This window comes from Trachypithecus francoisi, unplaced genomic scaffold (assembly GCF_009764315.1).
Source record: "Trachypithecus francoisi isolate TF-2019V2 unplaced genomic scaffold, Tfra_2.0 Lachesis_group12, whole genome shotgun sequence".
In the NCBI taxonomy this organism is placed as follows: Eukaryota; Metazoa; Chordata; class Mammalia; order Primates; family Cercopithecidae; genus Trachypithecus; species Trachypithecus francoisi.
Window position 1 is genome coordinate 12051734 of NW_022681457.1, and position 17024 is coordinate 12068757.

General features: G+C 52.1%; 1 protein-coding gene across 1 annotated transcript; it reads right to left on the reverse strand.

Annotated features, from left to right (window-relative positions):
• Nucleotides 1–3017: 3017 nt before the first annotated feature.
• ZNF835 (zinc finger protein 835) lies at nucleotides 3018–12800 on the reverse strand. Its single transcript, XM_033224585.1, has 2 exons — nucleotides 12607–12800; nucleotides 3018–5036 (listed from the first exon to the last, which is right to left on the reverse strand). The coding sequence occupies exon 2, from the start codon at nucleotides 4987–4989 to the stop codon at nucleotides 3424–3426; it is 1566 nt and encodes a 521-aa protein (XP_033080476.1). The 5' UTR covers nucleotides 4990–5036; nucleotides 12607–12800; the 3' UTR covers nucleotides 3018–3423.
• Between the last annotated feature and the right edge of the window lie 4224 nt (nucleotides 12801–17024).

The window sequence follows — 17024 nt, forward strand, 5'->3', positions numbered from 1 at the left end:
CTGCTCTCTTGGGTGATAAACTGTCCCCCGTGTCTGTAAACTAGGGTAAGCATTTCACGCATTCATCCTTTCACCCGGCACTGCCTGAGCACCTACTGTGTGTCGAGGCCTGGACTGGGCGAAGTTCGGATCTCTGTGGTCCCTGATTCTGAGTGACTCTAGGGCTGGTGCTGGGATGTTCAGCTACTCATTCGCTCACTCAGCTTTTCTTGAGGACCTACTGTGTGCTGGGACCGGGGCTGAGCAAAGTTTGGGTCACAGGAAGAAACCAGAATGCATGGTCCCTGAACCTGTGGGCTCCAAGGCTGGTGCTGAGGATGTTCACCTGTTCATCCATTTACTTGGCCTCTCCTGAGGACCTACTGTGTGCTTGGCCTGGGCTGGGGGATGTCGGCGGGGTTGGGGGATAAGGAAAACCTAAATGTGTCCCTGAATGACTATGGGACTGGTGTTGAGGATGTATAACTATTCATACAGTCACTGACAATTCTTGAAGATCTACTGTGTGCTGAGGCCTAAATGGCCAGTCAGGAGCCAAGGGAAGAACCAACTGCTTGGTTCCTGGTCCTAAAGAGCACAGGGCCAGTTCAGGGTTTTTTTCACCTATTCAATCAGCCTGACATTTCCTGAGGACCTACTGTGTGCCCAGGCCTGTGCAGGCAATGCCAGGATGGGTCAAAAGGTATAATGACTCCCTTCTTTCTTCTACCAGGTCCCTCACTGCTTCCTTGGTGGGGCTGAGAGTTAAGGGAGTTGGCAGGTAGGGAGCCAGATGTGTCTATACCTGCGTGTGTCCTGTGTGTCTCTGCACTGGGGTCTCTGAGTGTCCCAGTGCCCCCCGAACAAGTTACACATATTAAAGACTATCTGGGTTTGTTATTTTCAAGGTTTGAAACATCATTTTCAGATAAATTACATCACTTTTTCAAATTTTGTTTATGGGGGCAAGGAAATTTGAATGTGCATTAGACACTGGATGACACAAAAATTGTTAATTTTGTTATGTGTGATAATGGTATTGTGGTTGTATAGCAAGATACTTTTTCTTGGAGATGTAAGCTAAAGTATTTAGTAATGAAGGGAGATCACATCTGTAATTTACTTTTAAATAGACCAGGAAAATATATTTTCATGACCTATTTTTAAAAGTAAATATATACTATAAAATCTGGTAAATGTTTTATTAAAATGTTTTAGGTATTGTATTTTTGTTAAAATATTTTTTAAGGATTGAATCTGGGTGGGTATATATGTATGGGAATTACTTGTACTTTATACTTTTCTGTATAATTGAAAAATCTCATAAGAAACCTTAAGGTGTTCTTTTTTATGCAGAGGGGGGCCTATGTTGTCCTGTGACCCAGGAAGATTTGTTATAAGAAAAGCATTCCTATAGCTGAAAAATATTTTTGTCAGGGATTTTTTTTTTCCTGGAGCCAAACAAGTCACAGTGGGAAGACTGAAACAATCGTAAGTGATTCTATTTCATAAGAAATCTTATGCCCAAACTTCGTTAAAGGAATAGCATCTACCCATTTGTTTACTAATACAAAGTATATTGGTAAACATCGTTAAAAAGAGCTAGGTAGAAAATTCTGCATATCATATGCTACCATTTGTGAAGAAAGGTGTACTATATATCTTTCCAGAATATTCTATGCATATAAATATTCATATATATGCTTACATACAGTAAGTGGTTGCTTCTAGTGAGGGGAGACTTGGTAGCTGGGAGACACAGGAGTAAGAACGGTATTTTTTTTTAACTTTATAAATTGTGGACTACACGAATGTATTACCCCATAAAATAATCTTCCAATGATTATAGTCATGTGAAGTTATGAGATTATAACTTTCATTTCACCATTGTAGTAGGTGGATTACGTTCCTAACTCCTACTTTTCACCCTTCCCTGTGACCACACACTTGGGGAGGCTCTTCCTGTGCTGCTTCTAGGCTTGGCTAGGAGGCCTGCTTTGGCCTGCGGAACTAGACGCAAATGTGACAATATCAGAGGCTTGAAAACATGCCTGTGTGTTCACTCCCTCTCAGACACCTGCTACCTCCCTGAGAACACACCTGGGTCAGATGTGAGTCAGGAGGAGAAAATCAAATTGGCCCAGCCGAGCCCTCCTGGTGCGGGGTCCAGACAAAGCCTGGTCCAGACCAATAGAACCAGCAGCTGACCTGTAGATGCATGAGAAATAGTCAATGGAGAAATGAGGGCTGGATGATTTGTTACACAGCAAGAGCTGACTGATACAAGCATTAAAGTCAGGTCTTTGAGGTAGGGGGAAAAATGCTGGAGATAGGTAGGTGTTTCCTCATACTGAAAAAAAGACTAGGCCCACTCTAAAAATCTTTTGTAGAGGAGAGGCACTCCCTTCTTCTAGAATAACTTCCAGCTCTAGATTTCTCCTGCTCATTTTCTCTAAGCACTCTTTCTATCTTAGTGAATCCAGATTTCTTCTTTAGACTCTGTTCCTTTAGTAAATATGCCAAGTTGGCCAAAGGAACCAAAGCTTTTATTTGCTTTAACTGAATTAAATTTACTGAGCAAGTGCTTACTCAATAATAAAATCCACAATGAAAAGGCCAGCTGGCCAGGCACAGTGGCTCAGGCCTGCACTTTGGGAGGCCAAGGTGGGCGGATCGCCCGAGGTTAGGAGTTCGAGACCAGCCTGGCCAACAGAGTGAAACCCTGCCTCTAATAAAAATACAAAAATTAGGTCGGGTGTATTGGCTCACACCTGTAATCCCAGCACTTTGGGAGGCCAAGGCGGGTTGATAACGAGGTCAGGAGATCGCGACCATCCTAGCCAACATGGTGAAACCCCGCCTCTACTAAAATATAAAAAAATTAGTCCGGGTGTGGTGGCGCGTGCCTGTAATCCCAGCTACTTGGGAGGCTGAGGCAGGGGAATCGCTTGAACCCGGGAGGCGGAGGTTGCAGTGAGCCGAGATCGCACCACTGCACTCTAGCCTGAGTGACAGACTGAGACTCTGTCTTGAAAAAAAAAAAAGAAGAAAGGGAGGGAGGGAGGGAGGGAAGGAAAGAAAGAAAGAGAAAGAAAAGGCCAGCCATAGGTGTTTCTGCAGGTCTACTTGCCTGTGCCCCATTTATAATTTTGCACCAGGGAGACCACAGGGGAGTCTGGCAGATACAGACTGAGGTATCTGGGACTGAGGTACAGTCCCAGCCCTGTGTCTTCCCCACTTTGTGCCCTCAGGCAAGTTAACAAGCTTCTCTGAGCCTCGGTTTCCTCACAGGAAGCATTGGGGATAACACAGTATCTCCCCCACAGCATTGTGAGGTAGGAAAGGAGGCATGCAGTTAGTGCAGCGCCTGGTGTACACGGCCCCAGTTAACCTCTGCTCTTAATCTTCTGCTGGTCCACGCGGATTTCTGCTAGGGCACCCCTGTTAACAGGCTTCTCCCTGTGAGAGCCCAGGTGTTGAGTCAGGCGTAGGAGCTGGGCAAAGGCGTCCGGCACTGTCTGCATGTGTCCTCTGGTGTCGGATGAGCGCGGAGGAGAAGCTGAAGGCCTTCCCGCAGCCGCTGCACTCGTAGGGCTTCTCCCCGGTGTGCACGATGTGGTGCTGGATCAGGTAGGAGCGGTTGCTGAAGGCCTTGCCGCACTCGGGGCAGGCGTAGGGCCGCTCGCCCGTGTGCGTGCGCTGGTGCAGGGTGAGCGAGGAGCCCTGGCTGAAGGCCTTGCCGCACTCGCCGCACTTGTAGGGCCGCTCCCCGGTGTGGATCTTCTGGTGCTCGATGAGCGAGGACACGTGGCTGAAGGCGGCCCCGCACTGCAGGCACCTGTAGGGCCGCTCACCGGTGTGCACGAGGCGGTGCTGGAGGAGGTGGGAGCGGTTGCTGAAGCTCTTGCCGCAGTCGTGGCAGGGGTAGGGCCGCTCTCCGGTGTGCGTGCGCTGGTGCTGCGTCAGGTGCGACACCTGGGTGAAGGCCTTGGCGCACTGGCCGCACGCGTAGGGCTTCTCGCCCGTGTGGATGCGCCGGTGCTCGGCCAGAGAGGCGCTCTGGCTGAAGAGCGCGCCGCAGTCCTGGCACGTGTAGGGCTTCTCGCCCGTGTGCACGCGCCGGTGCTGGGTCAGGTGCGCGATCTGCGTGAAGGCCTTGGCGCACTGGCCGCAGCGGTAGGGCTTGTCTTCCGTGTGGATGCGCTGGTGGCGGATGAGCGCCGAGGAGAAGCGGAAGGCCTTGGCGCACGCGGCGCACTCGTAGGGCTTCTCGCCGGTGTGGATGCGCTGGTGCTCGATCAGGGAGGAGCGGTTGCGGAACGCCTTGGCGCACTGGGCGCACGCGTAGGGCCGCTCGCCCGTGTGCACGCGCCGGTGCTGGGTCAGGTGCGTGACGCGCGTGAAGGCCTTGCCGCAGTCGGCGCAGCGGTGCGGCCTCTCGCCCGTGTGCGTGCGCCAGTGGGACGCCAGGTACGAGCCCTGGCTGAAGGCCTTGCCGCACTCGTGGCACGCGTAGGGCTTCTCGCCCGTGTGGGTGCGCTGGTGCAGGGTCAGGTGCACGCTCTGGCTGAAGGCCTTGCCGCACTCGGAGCACGCGAACGGCTTCTCCCCGGTGTGGATTCGCTGGTGCAAGATGAACGCAGAACAGTAGCTGAAGGCCTTCCCGCAGTCCCCGCATTTCCACGGCTTCTTGGGGCCGCCACCTCTCTCCCGCTGGCGGCTGTCAGGATGCCTCTGCTTCCGGCTCTTCCCGGGCGCACTGCACCTCTGGGGCCTGCTGTCATCGGGGACACTGGCTTGGGTAGCAGCAGGGCTCGATATGGTTCTTGGGATTCGGCTGAATTCATCGCGTTCCTGGATGTCGTCCCTGGCAGGGTCTCCTTTGCAGGCCACGGCCTCTGGCTCTGGACAGCTTTCCTGGTTTTCCTGCAGGTCCTCAAGCCGGCCCTGGCGTTTCCAGTTTCCTTCCAACTCTGCGCCCTGGAGGGCGACGCTCAAGAGTCCCTCCATCCTCAATCCCTGGGCTGCTGTCTTGATCTCACATTTCTTCTCTGGGTCTGAAAGGCAAAAGATAGAAAAAAAAAAAATGAAACATTGTCACTTGTCCTGAGCTGGAAAAATGGCTAACAGCTGAACTGGGAAAGACTTAGCCTGGGGTCCCTGGACCTCTGTGCCAGTGACATTTTGGGTCCAATAATTTGGTGTGGCAGGACCCATCCTGTGGGTCGTGAGATGTTGAGCAGCGTCCCTGGTCTGTCCACACTGGATGCCAGGGACACTACCCCTCAATCCCCGAGTTGTAACAACGATGTGGTGGCTCATGCCTGTAATCCCAGCACTTTGGGAGGCCAAGGCAGGTGGTTGCTTGAACCCAGGAGTTTGAGACCAGCAAACTGTCTCAAACTGTCTGCTGCCTGGGCAACACAGCAAGATCTCATCTCTACAAATGAAAAAAAAAAATTAGCCAGGTATGGTGTTGGGCACCTGTGGTCCCAGCTACTCAGAAGGCTGAGGCAAGAGGATCACCTGAGCTCAGGAGGTTGGGGCTGCAGTGAGTGGTGATCACACTGCTGCCCTCTAGCCTGGGTGACAGTGTGAGACCCTGTCTGAATTTTTTTTTTAAAGTCTCCAGACACTGCCAGGTGTCCCCTCTCCTGGGGACAAAATTGCCCCCAGTTGGGAATCAGTGATTTAATGGAACTAAAAACAAATTTAAAACATCCCTGAAATTAAAAGAAAAAAAAGCATGAATCTGTCAGCTCTTAAAATATGGCCTTGTAATCTGGTGCTGTGTACTGAATAGTACCCCTCAAAATGTATACATGGAAGCCATAACTCCCAAGGTGATGCTTTTTGGAGATGGTGCCTTTGGGAGGTGATTAGGTTTAGAAGGCGTCATGAGGGTGGGGCCCCCACAATGGGACTAATTTTTTTTTTTTTTTTTGACATGGAGTCTTGCTCTGTTGCCCAGACTGGAGTGCAGTGGCACAGTCTTGGCTCACTGCAACCTCTGCCTCCGGGGTTCAAGCAATTCTCCTGCCTCAGCCTCTGGAGTAGCTGGGACTACAGGCGCATGCCACCATGCCTGACTAATTTTTGAATTTTTAGTAGAGACCAAGTTTCACCATATTAGCCAGGCTGGTCTCAAACTCCTGACCGTGTGTTCCACCCGCCTTGGCCTCCCAAAGTGCTGGGATTACAGGTGTGAGCCACTGCGCTTGGCCGGGACTAATATTTTGATAAGAAGAGGAAGCAACACCAGAGGTCGCTGTCAGGTGAACACATGGCAAGAAGGCAGCCAGCCATCTGCAAGCCAGGAAGTGAGCCCTCAGCATGGCCTGACCATGCTGGCACCCTAATCTCGGACTCCCATCCTCTAGCACTGTGAAGAAATAAGTGTTTGTTGCTTCAGCCACCTAATCTGTGATGTGTGTGTTTGTTTGTAAGCCGGAGCTAAGATACCTGGAAAGACAGTTTTCTTTTCTGGGGAAAAAATCAGTTGAAACTTTAATTCCCAGTGTGACAGTGTTTGATGTGGGGCCTTTGGAGGATGATTAGGTCATGAGGCACCCTTCTTAATAGGATTAGTGTCCTTATAAGAGGAGACTCCAGGGGGCTCACTTACTCTCTGCTCTCTCTGCCCTCTCTGCGTGTGAGGACACGGGGAGAAGGCGGCCGTCTGTAAACCAGGAAGAGAGCCCTCCCCACACAGAATCAGCCAACAGCGATCCCAGATTTCACATTATGGGGGACACTATTCAACTCACTATGCCCCCCTTCTACAGGGCTCTGGCAGTGAAGGAGCTGCCCAGGGTCTCCCAGGCTCAGAGGTTCAAGCTGGCCCCTGGGCCCAGGGTCCTCATTAGAGATGGTGACCTCAAGCTGTTGTAGGTTACCCTGTCTGTGCTTTCCACATTCTCAGAGGAAAACAGGGATCTGTTTTTATGTAAGCCCAGGAAATCACTGTGCTTTTTAGAAAGCCATAACAGAAGCCATACATTTACTTACTTCTAGTGGGGCTGTGATGCTGAAGGATTTATACCAATTGCCTGGTGTACACTGGACCTGCACGCTGGACAGAAACTCACCACTGACTTCTGATACTTTAGTTCTAATAGAATGGGAAGACAGACGGACAAATGACTGCCTGTTACTGAGAGAGGGAAGGAGGCAGCTGCCTGTGGATCCATCGTACTGGGGCTAGCCCCAGAGGAGGGGCTCACACTGCTGGGGGGGCCTTTCCAGGCTGTGTGGCTGCAGGTAAGTGGCTACCTGCTCTGAGGTTCTGCCTGGTTTTCTCTCTCTAAACAGGGCTCCAGCCTCCCCTTCTCCTGAGGGCCATGGTGGGGCTCTCAGGAAACTTGGCCTCATGTTAAGTGTGGGCTCAGCCCCTCACACACAGGCATTCCCTGAACCAACTAGTAGGCTGTGTGCATACAGCAGACAGTGCTGGGCCTTGAGCTCTGCCCTCTGGGATCAGGGGCTGAGTGGAGGCCTCTCTGGCTCATCCTGGGGGTGAAGATTTACTCCCGCAAACACCGGAAAGACCCTGCTGGTTTGGATCCAGAGGGTCCAGTGCCCCCCAACCCCTGCATTACATCGCTCTGTCTACAGACCCCCATCAGTGCCTCCACGCTACTCCCTGCTGTGCCCAAAGTTGCATTCACAGCCTCTGAGCTCTCCTCAAGTCCCCATCCCAGCAGAGACAGGGCAACAGGGTGTGTGTGGAACACAGAAACACACACCAGGGACAGGAAACCTGGGAAGGATGCATGGGGGGTGGGTCATACATCCAGGCTCTCAATCTCAGAGGGATCCAGGCAAGGTGACATCCCTCTCCTCTCAATGGGCACACGGGGCAGGTGCATGACCTGCAGCTGTGGGAGGTATAGGCATAACCCCCTGTGATTTCCCTACTCTCACCACTCAGGACAGGACTCTTCACCACTGGTCACCCACACGTGTGGGAATTTCTCTCCAGCAACAACCACTCCAGCAGATGCCAGTTGGGCATCCCACAACTAACCTCCATTCCAACACTGTCTACCCAATATTGGTGCAGACCCCACAAACTGAGGCTCAGTCCCACAAGCCTGCCCCATCTCAGATGGCCGTCACCAGCAGTAAGTTGTCACCTGCACTTCTGACCTATAAATCAGGGTTCCCACGGCTGCTTCCTTGGGCTCAGTTAATGGGCTGGAGTGACTCACAGAACTCAGAGAAGCACTTACATTTACTGGTTTAATACAAAGGATCATTTAAAGGATACAGATGGAGAGCTACATAGGGCAAGGTATGGGGGAAGGGGCGTGGAGCTTCCCTGGCCTCCCTGGGGGCACCCTCCAGGAACCTCCATGTGTTCAGCTGTCTGGAAGCTCCGCAAACCCTGTCCTCTTGGGTTTTTATGGTGGCTTCCTTATGTAGGCAGGATTGATTGACTCATTGGCCACAGGTGATCAGCTCAACCTTCAGGCCCTCTCCCCTCCATGGAGGTAGGCGTTGGGATGGGGCTGAAAGTCCCAACCCTCAGATCAAGTGGTTGGTTCCCGTGGCAACCACCCCCATCCTGAGGCTGTCCAGGAGCCCACCGAGAGTCACCTCTTTAGAAAAAAAGGTCAAAAGACCCTCCTAGGAAATTCCAAGGCATTTGGAAGCTCTGTGTCAGAAACTGGGATCAAAGACCAAATATTGGAATGAAAGCTCCTCCTAGCTCCGCAATCTACAAGAGTTTTAGGAGATCTATGCTGGGGACCTGCAGCGGAGACCAAAGATACATTCCTTGTTATATCACAGTGTCACAGAGGCCGAGTCCTGCAGCCTTGACACTTTGTCCCCGATTTCCACTCTGAATTCAGCAGGGCTCCACCCTGGCCTGAAACCTCAGCGTCGCCTGGGGGCCTGTGACACACACAGAGCTCAGGCCTTCCCTGGGCCCGATTTGAATCTGCTTGGGAACAAGAGCCTGGCGATTCACAGGCACGGGAATGTCTGCAAGGCACGGACACAGGGGTAACCGCCAGCGTGCAGGTGCAGGGCTGTGCAGCACCACACAGAGGTTCACCAGTTTCTCCCAGGGAGAGGTTCCGGATGCGGCCACCCCAGGGCCCACACCCAGGCCGCCTGGCCTCACTGTCCTTCCTCTCATTTGTCCTCCTGCTGAAAACCCCGAATGGCTCCGTCAAAAGCCAGCCTTCTCCCTGAGCCCTTGTCCTCATCCTCAACGACGCCTTCCCTGTACTGCGCTCATGCTGCTGCAGCCACAGCCACGGCCTCCTCCGGGCACACTCCTGCTGCTGCTGGGCAGGCTATGTTTGAAGCTTGTCCTCCCCACTTCCTGTGTGAGATCCTAACCCTTTGTGGTGGTGCTGGCAGGTGGGGCCTCTGGGAGGTGGTGATGACAGGAGGCTGGAGCCCTCAGGCGTTGGATTCCTGCCCTTACAAAAGAAGACCAGGAAGGCTCCCTTGCCCCTTCCTCCAAATGAAGACACAACAAGAGGGGGCCCGGTCTATGAACCAGGAAGCAGCCCTCACCAGACACCAAACCTGCCGCCACCTTGACCTTGGACTTCCAGCCTCCAGAACTGTGCAGAAATAAATGTTGTTTCTTTCTTTCTTTTTTCTTCCTTTTTTTTTTTTTTTTTTTTTTTTGGAGAGGGAGTTTCGCTCTTGGTGCCCAGGCTGGAGTGCAATGGCACGATGTTGGCTCACTGCAACCTTCGCCTTCCGGGTTCAAGTGATTCTCCTGCCTCAGCCTCCTGCATAGCTGGGATTATAGGCGTGTGCCACCATGTCCGGCTAATTTTTTTGTATTTAGTAGAGATGGGGTTTCACCATATGAGTCAGGCTGGTCTCGAACTCCTGTCCTCAGATGATCCACCCGCCTTGGCCTCCCATAGTGCTGGGATTACAGGCGTGTGCCACTGTGCCCGGCCAATAAGTGCTGTTTCTAAGCCACCAGAGTATGGCATTCTGTCACACCCCAAAGGACCTAAAATAGGGCTTTTTTCCTTTCTTCTCTTTGAGACAGGGTCTTTCTTGCTCTGTTGCCCAGGCTGGAGTGCAGTAGTGTGATCATAGCTCGCTGTAGCCTGGGAATCCTGGGCTCAAGTGATCCTCTCACCTCAGCCTGCCAAAGGGCCTGGATCACAGGCAGGCACCACCAACCACACCTGGTCAATACAGGGCTTTTGCTTGGGCTATTCTTTCTGCCTGACATGTTCTTCCCGCAGCGTGTGCCTCAGCAAGGGGACAAGAGGAGGCCCTGAGGCAGGGAGTGATGATGTCTGTGTTCAGAGTGGAGAACACAGCAAGTGCAAAGGTCCCAGGGCAGGACGGTGACAAGGGTGGTAGAGGAAAGGTAAAGGGGTTGTGGGGTTGGACACAGCAACTGAGGTGCAAGGCAGGGAAGACGAGGTAGAGCGGGGTGGGGGTCAGCTCACACAGGAAGTCACGTGTGCTAGTAAGAACTCAGCTGGTGGGGACCAGGCTGGGTCGGCTCAGGCACCACGTCCACCAGCATCCTCAGAGTGTGCAGGGGTACCCACCTTGTGTGTGGGGGGAGGGCAAGTGGGTTCACAGCGGGGTTGGGTAAACCTGGGGCATTGTGCACCCACACACGGGAGCCCAAGGGGAGACACAGGCTTGCTCCGGGGCAGTAGAAGAAAGCTGTCTACTCCCAGCACTTCTGACACGTGGGCTTTCTCCACACCAACAACCAAGTCTCCAATCTGCTCTGGCTGGGAGGCACAGGCAGCCACCAGCCATAAAGCTACCTCACCCCCTCCTTGGGTTTGGTGATTTGCTCGCACAGCTCATCGAACTCAGGGACACGCTTTATTTACTGTTACTGGTTTCCAATAAAGGACACAACTCGGGAATAGCCAGATGGAAGACACACAGGGCAGCGTATGGGGAGGGGCTCAGAGCACTGTGCCCTCTCTGGGTGCTCGACAACCCCAGAGCTCGGCAAACCCTAAGTTTAGGGCAGTTATGGGGGTTCCATGACACAGGCATGACTGACATAGGTGTGATGACACTGGCCATCGGTGATGAACTCAATTTCCAGCCCTCTCCCCTCCCAGGAGGTAGGGACTGGCTGAAGGCTGGAATGCTCCTCAGGGCTACCTCCCCTGGCAACCAGTCCATCCTAGGGGCCTACCAGGAGTCCTCCATTAGCATAAACAGAGGTGTGGTTGAAAGGGGCTTATTAAGAGCTGCAAAAGACACTCCTTTTACCCTTGTCACTCAGGAAATTCTAAGGGTTTTAGGGGCTCTGGTACCAGGAGCTGGGGATAAAGAGTAAACATATATTTCTTATTATAAGATTACAGGTAGACACATGCATGACGTCACACTCTGACACACACAGGGTCATACACAATCATACCCGCCCAGACACACACAGACATGCAGAGACACCCACACCCATTTCCAGGGACACACAGTCACCCTCCCAACCCCTATGCAAGGAGACAGGTGGGAAGCCCTCACCTGCAGCCACACTCGCACATGCACACAGGGTCCTGGGCACACGTAGCCACACACCCAGCCCCACACATAGCATCCCTGTGTGAAGAGGTGCACAGGGAGGGACAAGGTCACACACACCACCTGCTCCACACAGGCAGGCCATCACCGGGACACACCCACAGGGGATGGCTGGACATGTGTGCAGTCACACTGGACAGAGCTCCAGCATGGCCAAAGCCCACGTGTGCAGCGTCTCCATCGCGTGTGTGTGGATGCACACACTTCAGACAGCATGGCACTCTACAGGCTCGCATATCCAGGTCACCCATCATTGTGCTGGCAGGCCGAGCCAGTCTACACAATGGCACACCCAGACATGCACACGTGGGGTCACACACCTCACATCCAGGAGAACTTTGGGACTTGCCCAAAGTCAGTGACACGTGTATGTGAAATGCTGCGAATCGCAGACACCGCTTGACATGAACGAGCACATGACACACCGATAAAGTGTCATATGCCTTTACATGCAGTCACACACCTGCCCGGGCTGGCACCGCCGAGTGAGCAGGTGCAGACGCATCGATACTCGGGGACAGGCTCACAGACAGGCACACACCTGCCTGGGCTGGCACCGCTGAGTGAGGAGGTGCAGACGCAGCGACACTCGGGGACGGGCTCACAGGCAGGCACACACCTGCACAGCCTGGCACCGCTGAGTGAGCAGGTGCAGACGCAGCGACACTCGGGGACGGGCTCACAGGCAGGCACACACCTGCACAGCCTGGCACCACCGAGTGAGCAGGTGCAGACGCAGCGACACTCGGGGACGGGCTCACACGCGGTCACACACCAGTCTGGGCTGGCACTTTTGAGTGACCAGGTTCAGATACAGTGACACTCAGGGATGGGCTCACAGGCAGTCACACACTTGCACGGCCTGGCACCGCCGAGTGAGCAGGTGCAGACGCAGTGACAGGGACGGGCTCACAGGTAGTCACACACCTGCACAGGTTAGCACTGCCGAGTAAGCCTGTGCAGACACAGTGACGGGCTGGCACCGCCGAGTGAGCAGGTGCAGACACAGTGACACACAGGGACGGGCTCACACGCGGTCACACACCTGCACGAACACGCGCGCACGCGCACACTACACACCGTTACTTTCGCCTCCCGGGATCACCTCCGAACGCGCCGGCCGGCCCCCTCCCAGCCTGGTGGAGTCGGCTCCGCTTCTACTCAGTCTCGGGTCCTTCTGGGCCAACACAAACCCTGGGACCTCCTTCCTTAGAGGAGCGAAGGACAAGACTTCTGCCACTGCGGAGTGGCCAGCGCTCCAGGCCCGGGTGGACTGCGCCTGCGCATCAGGCCCGCCCGGCTCTTAGGAACTACAACTCCCAGGAGGCGCTGCGCGCTCGCCGGTACCGCGACTAAGGCTTGCAGAGCCTGGGTCATCGAAACTACAACTCCCAGAAGGCTAAGCGTCGGCACGCCCTAGGTCTGCCGGCTCTGGCCCCTGGGGTCCCCAGGAGGGCGGGCGGCTGCCCCGAGCCCCGCCCAGCACTGACTCAGGGGTGGGACTTTTTTCTTGCTCAGGGGATGAGGCCGAGCCCACAGACTTAGAAAGAAGGCAGCTGAGTCCGGGCACCTGTCATCCCAGCACTTTGGGAGGCCGAGGCGGGTGGATCACCTGAGGTCAGGAGTTCCAGACCAGCCTGGCCAATATGGTGAAATCCCATCTCTCCTAAAAATACAAAACTTAGCTGGGCGTGGTGGCGCGTGCCTGTAATTCCAGCTACTTCGGAGGTTGAAACAGGGGAATCACTTGAACCACGAGGCGGAGGTTGCAGTAAGCTGAGATCGCGCCACTGCACTCCAGCCTGGGTGACAGAGAGAGACTCCGTCTCAAAAACAACAACACTTTCCACAGCAGGAGTCTTATGGGAAGTGGGCAGGAAGGGGTGTGGAGAGAGAACTGACTGAGGAAGACTGTTGAGATAAATGTTGGTTCTAAGTACAATTAGAACAAATTACCAAGTCCTACTTTAGCCAAAGAATCAAAAGAAAAAAGGAAGCAGGCAAAATGTAAATCATGATAAATATTACTTTATTCTTCAGTCACTTGCAAAGATACATTTCAAGCTTCACTGAATCACTTGAGGGCACTGTTGCATCACAGAAGGAAGGACCAATCCTGCTCAGAACTAACCTATCCCTTTAAAAATAAGAGGAAAAAAGACAAGATTCCAGTGGAAGGCTCTGGGATCAAGGGGGAGGGGGGCCACGAAGAAGTCACTCTAAACCAGGTTGGGGTCCTCAGCTCTGCAGACCCAGGAAATCCAGTTTTACTCCCACCCTCCCCGCAGGAATAGTCCTTGCCAAATGGGCTCCTTGAAGCACAAGGAACACACACCTGAAATGCAAGCTTTTTGGTGCCCCCTGAAAACTCCTTCAAGTGCTTTAACCTCCCTGTGCCCTGTCTGTGAAATGTTTTTTGTTTTTTTTTTCTTTGTTGAGACAGTCTTGCTCTTTTCACCCAGGCTGGAGTGCAATGGCAGGATCTCAGCTCACTGCAAACTCCGCCTCATGAGTTCAAGCGATTCTCCTGCCTCAGCATCCAGAGTAGCTGGGACTACAGGCACCTGCCACCATGCCCGGTTAATGTTTGCATTTTTAGTAGAAATGGGTTTTCACCGTGTTGGTCAGGATGGTCTCGAACTCCTGACCTCAGGTGATCCTCCCGCCTCGGCCTCCCAAAGTGCTGGGATTACAGGCGTGAGCCACCGCGCCCGGCCCATCATCACCATTTATTTTTATTTTATTTCATTAAGATATTCAGTGAGCCGAGATTGTACCATTGCACTCCCACCTGGGCTACAGGATAAGACTCCGCCTCAAAAAACAAACCAACCATATATAAACATACCCATTGTAAGATATCTTTTGTCTTCTCTTTTTATTCTAATTTGAGGCAATGTGTTATGATATCAGTGCCTTTGCCATCAATAGGTGGCATTCTAGCATAATGTAAAAGTAAGTAGACATTTCTTTAAACTTTTCTTTTCCTTTTTCTTTTTATTCAGATGGAGTTTCACTATTGTTGCCCAGGCTGGAGTACAGTGGTGCCATCTTGAGTCACTGAAACCTCCACCTCCCAGGTTCAAGCGATTCTCTTGCCTCAGCCTCCCCAGTATCTGGGATTACAGGCGTGCACCACCATGCCTGGCTGAGTTTTGTATTTTTAGTAGAGACGGGATTTCACCATGTTGACCAGGCTGGTCTTGAACTCCTGACCTCAGGCGATCCACCCGCCTCGGCCTCCCAAAATGCTGGGATTATAGGCGTGAGCCCCCATGATCAGCAATTTTTAAGTGTGGCGAAATACACACACCGTAAAATTTACCATTTTAAGCAATTGTCTTACCAACATTAACCTTGAACATAAAAGCATGGCAAAACATAAAATTACCATTCGAACCATTTTTTCAGTGCCCAGTTCAGCGGTATTTAGCCCATTCTCACTGTTTGCATGGTCTCCGCCATCATGTGCCAGGATTCTTTCAGTCCTGCAACACTGAAATGGGACCTGCTATGGTTTGAATGTCCTCCCAGATTCATGAGTTGAAACTTAATTCCCGTTGTGGTGTTGCCTTTGGCGAAGTGATTACATTAAGAGGGTCGTGCTCTCATGTATGGATTAGCACCTTCAAAGTCTCACTCTGTCACCCAGGCTGGAGTGCAGTGGCATGATCTTGGCTCCCTGCAACCTCCGCCTCCCGGATCCAAGGGATTCTCCTGCCTCAGCCTCCCTAGTAGATGAGACTACAGGCATGTGCCACCACGCCCAGCTAACTTTTGTATTTTAACTAGAGACGGGGTATCACCATGTTGGCCAGGCTGGTCTTGAATTCCTGACCTCAGGTGATCCACCCACCTCAGCCTCCCAAAGTGCTGGGATAACAGGCATGAGCCGCTGCACCCAGGCTTGGTTTAACACCTTCTAAGAGGGCATTAATTGCCTTGCTGTCCCTTCTACCATTTGAGGAGCCCTAGATGAAGCAATCTATTTGAAATGGGACTGCAGCAGACACCAAGTCTGCCGCTGCCATAATCCTGGATTTCCCAGTCTCTACAATTGGGAGAAATAAAAGTTTATTGTTTACAAATCACCCAGACCACAGAATTCTGAGTTGTCAACACAAATGGATTGAAATGGTACCCATTAAACAGCACTCCCTGTGTCCGCCTTCCCAGGCCCTTGGAACCATCATTCTGCTTTCTGTCTGTATTAATGTGGGCACTCTATGTACATTAGAGAAGTTGGATTACACCATATTTGTCATTTTCTGACTGGTTGTTTCACTTGATGTAGTGTTTCTTTAGTTCATACTGTAGCATGAGTCAGAATTCTCTTGCTTTTAAAGGCTGAGTAGGCTGGCCTTGGTGGCTCACGCCTGTAATCCCAGCACTTTGGGAGGCTGAGGCGGGTGGATCACCTGAGGTCAGGAGTTCGAGACCAGCCTGGACAACATGGTGAAACCCCGTCTCTACTAAAAAGACAAAAATTAGCTGGGCATGGTGATGGGAGTCTGTAATTCCAGCGACTTGGGAGGCTGAGGCAGGAGAATCACTTGAATCCAGGAGGAGGCAGGAGAATCACTTGAATCCAGGAGGCGGAGGTTGCAGCGAGCTGAGATTGAGCCATTGCGGTCCAGCCTGGGCGACAGAGCGAGACTCAGAAAAAAAAAAAAAGGCTGAGTAAAATTTCATGGTATATAAACATGATATTTTGTTTACCCATTTAGTTTTAATGGAGACTTGGGCTGCTTCCACCTTTGACTATTATGAATAATGCTGCCATGAACATGTTTGTGCAAATATCTCTTCATTCTCACTTTCAAATCTTTCCGGTATATACCCGAAAGTGGCATTGCTGTGTCCGATGGTTATTTTATTATTAATTTATCTGGTGTTTTCCACAGCCCCTGCATCATGTTGTATTTCCAACACCAGTACAGAAAGGCTCCAATTTCTCCAAACTCTGCCAACACCTGCTACATTCTGCTTAATGGATAGTAGCCATGTCAATGGGTGTTGGTGATTTGAAAGGAAAAATACAATTCCTTTCCTTCTGCCATGATGACAGTTACTTAATAATAGGATGTGTGTGCCTTTTGGGCACTCCACGACTTCTAAAACTTTGGACTCAGACTAGGACATGTTGCCCCCATTTCCTCATCCTTGCTAATTTTCATGTGACAGTTGCTTTTCTTCACAGCAAGCACTGACACCCCAGCATCACCCACATGCGATGTCAGCGAAGGAAAGGTGGACACAGCGAATGTTCACACTAGGAACACCTGTAGCTTGGAGAATTACATGTTGTGTCAGACATCAACGATACTGTGTTTCCCTCAAATCTAACATCACCTGGGTGCAGGGTTGCAGCTGCGAGGATAGAACAGCAGAAACAAAGTAGGAATTAGTGGGGGTAGGGGAGAGAATGGAGGAGCTGGTCTGGTTGCCTAGCAACATGCAGTGTCCTTGGAGATGAGTCACCATGGAAACAGAATGGG

Coding starts and splice junctions, on each gene's coding strand:
- ZNF835 (XM_033224585.1), bottom strand. CDS start 4,989: ATGGAGGGACTCTTGAGCGTCGCCCTCCAGGGCGCAGAGTTGGAAGGA.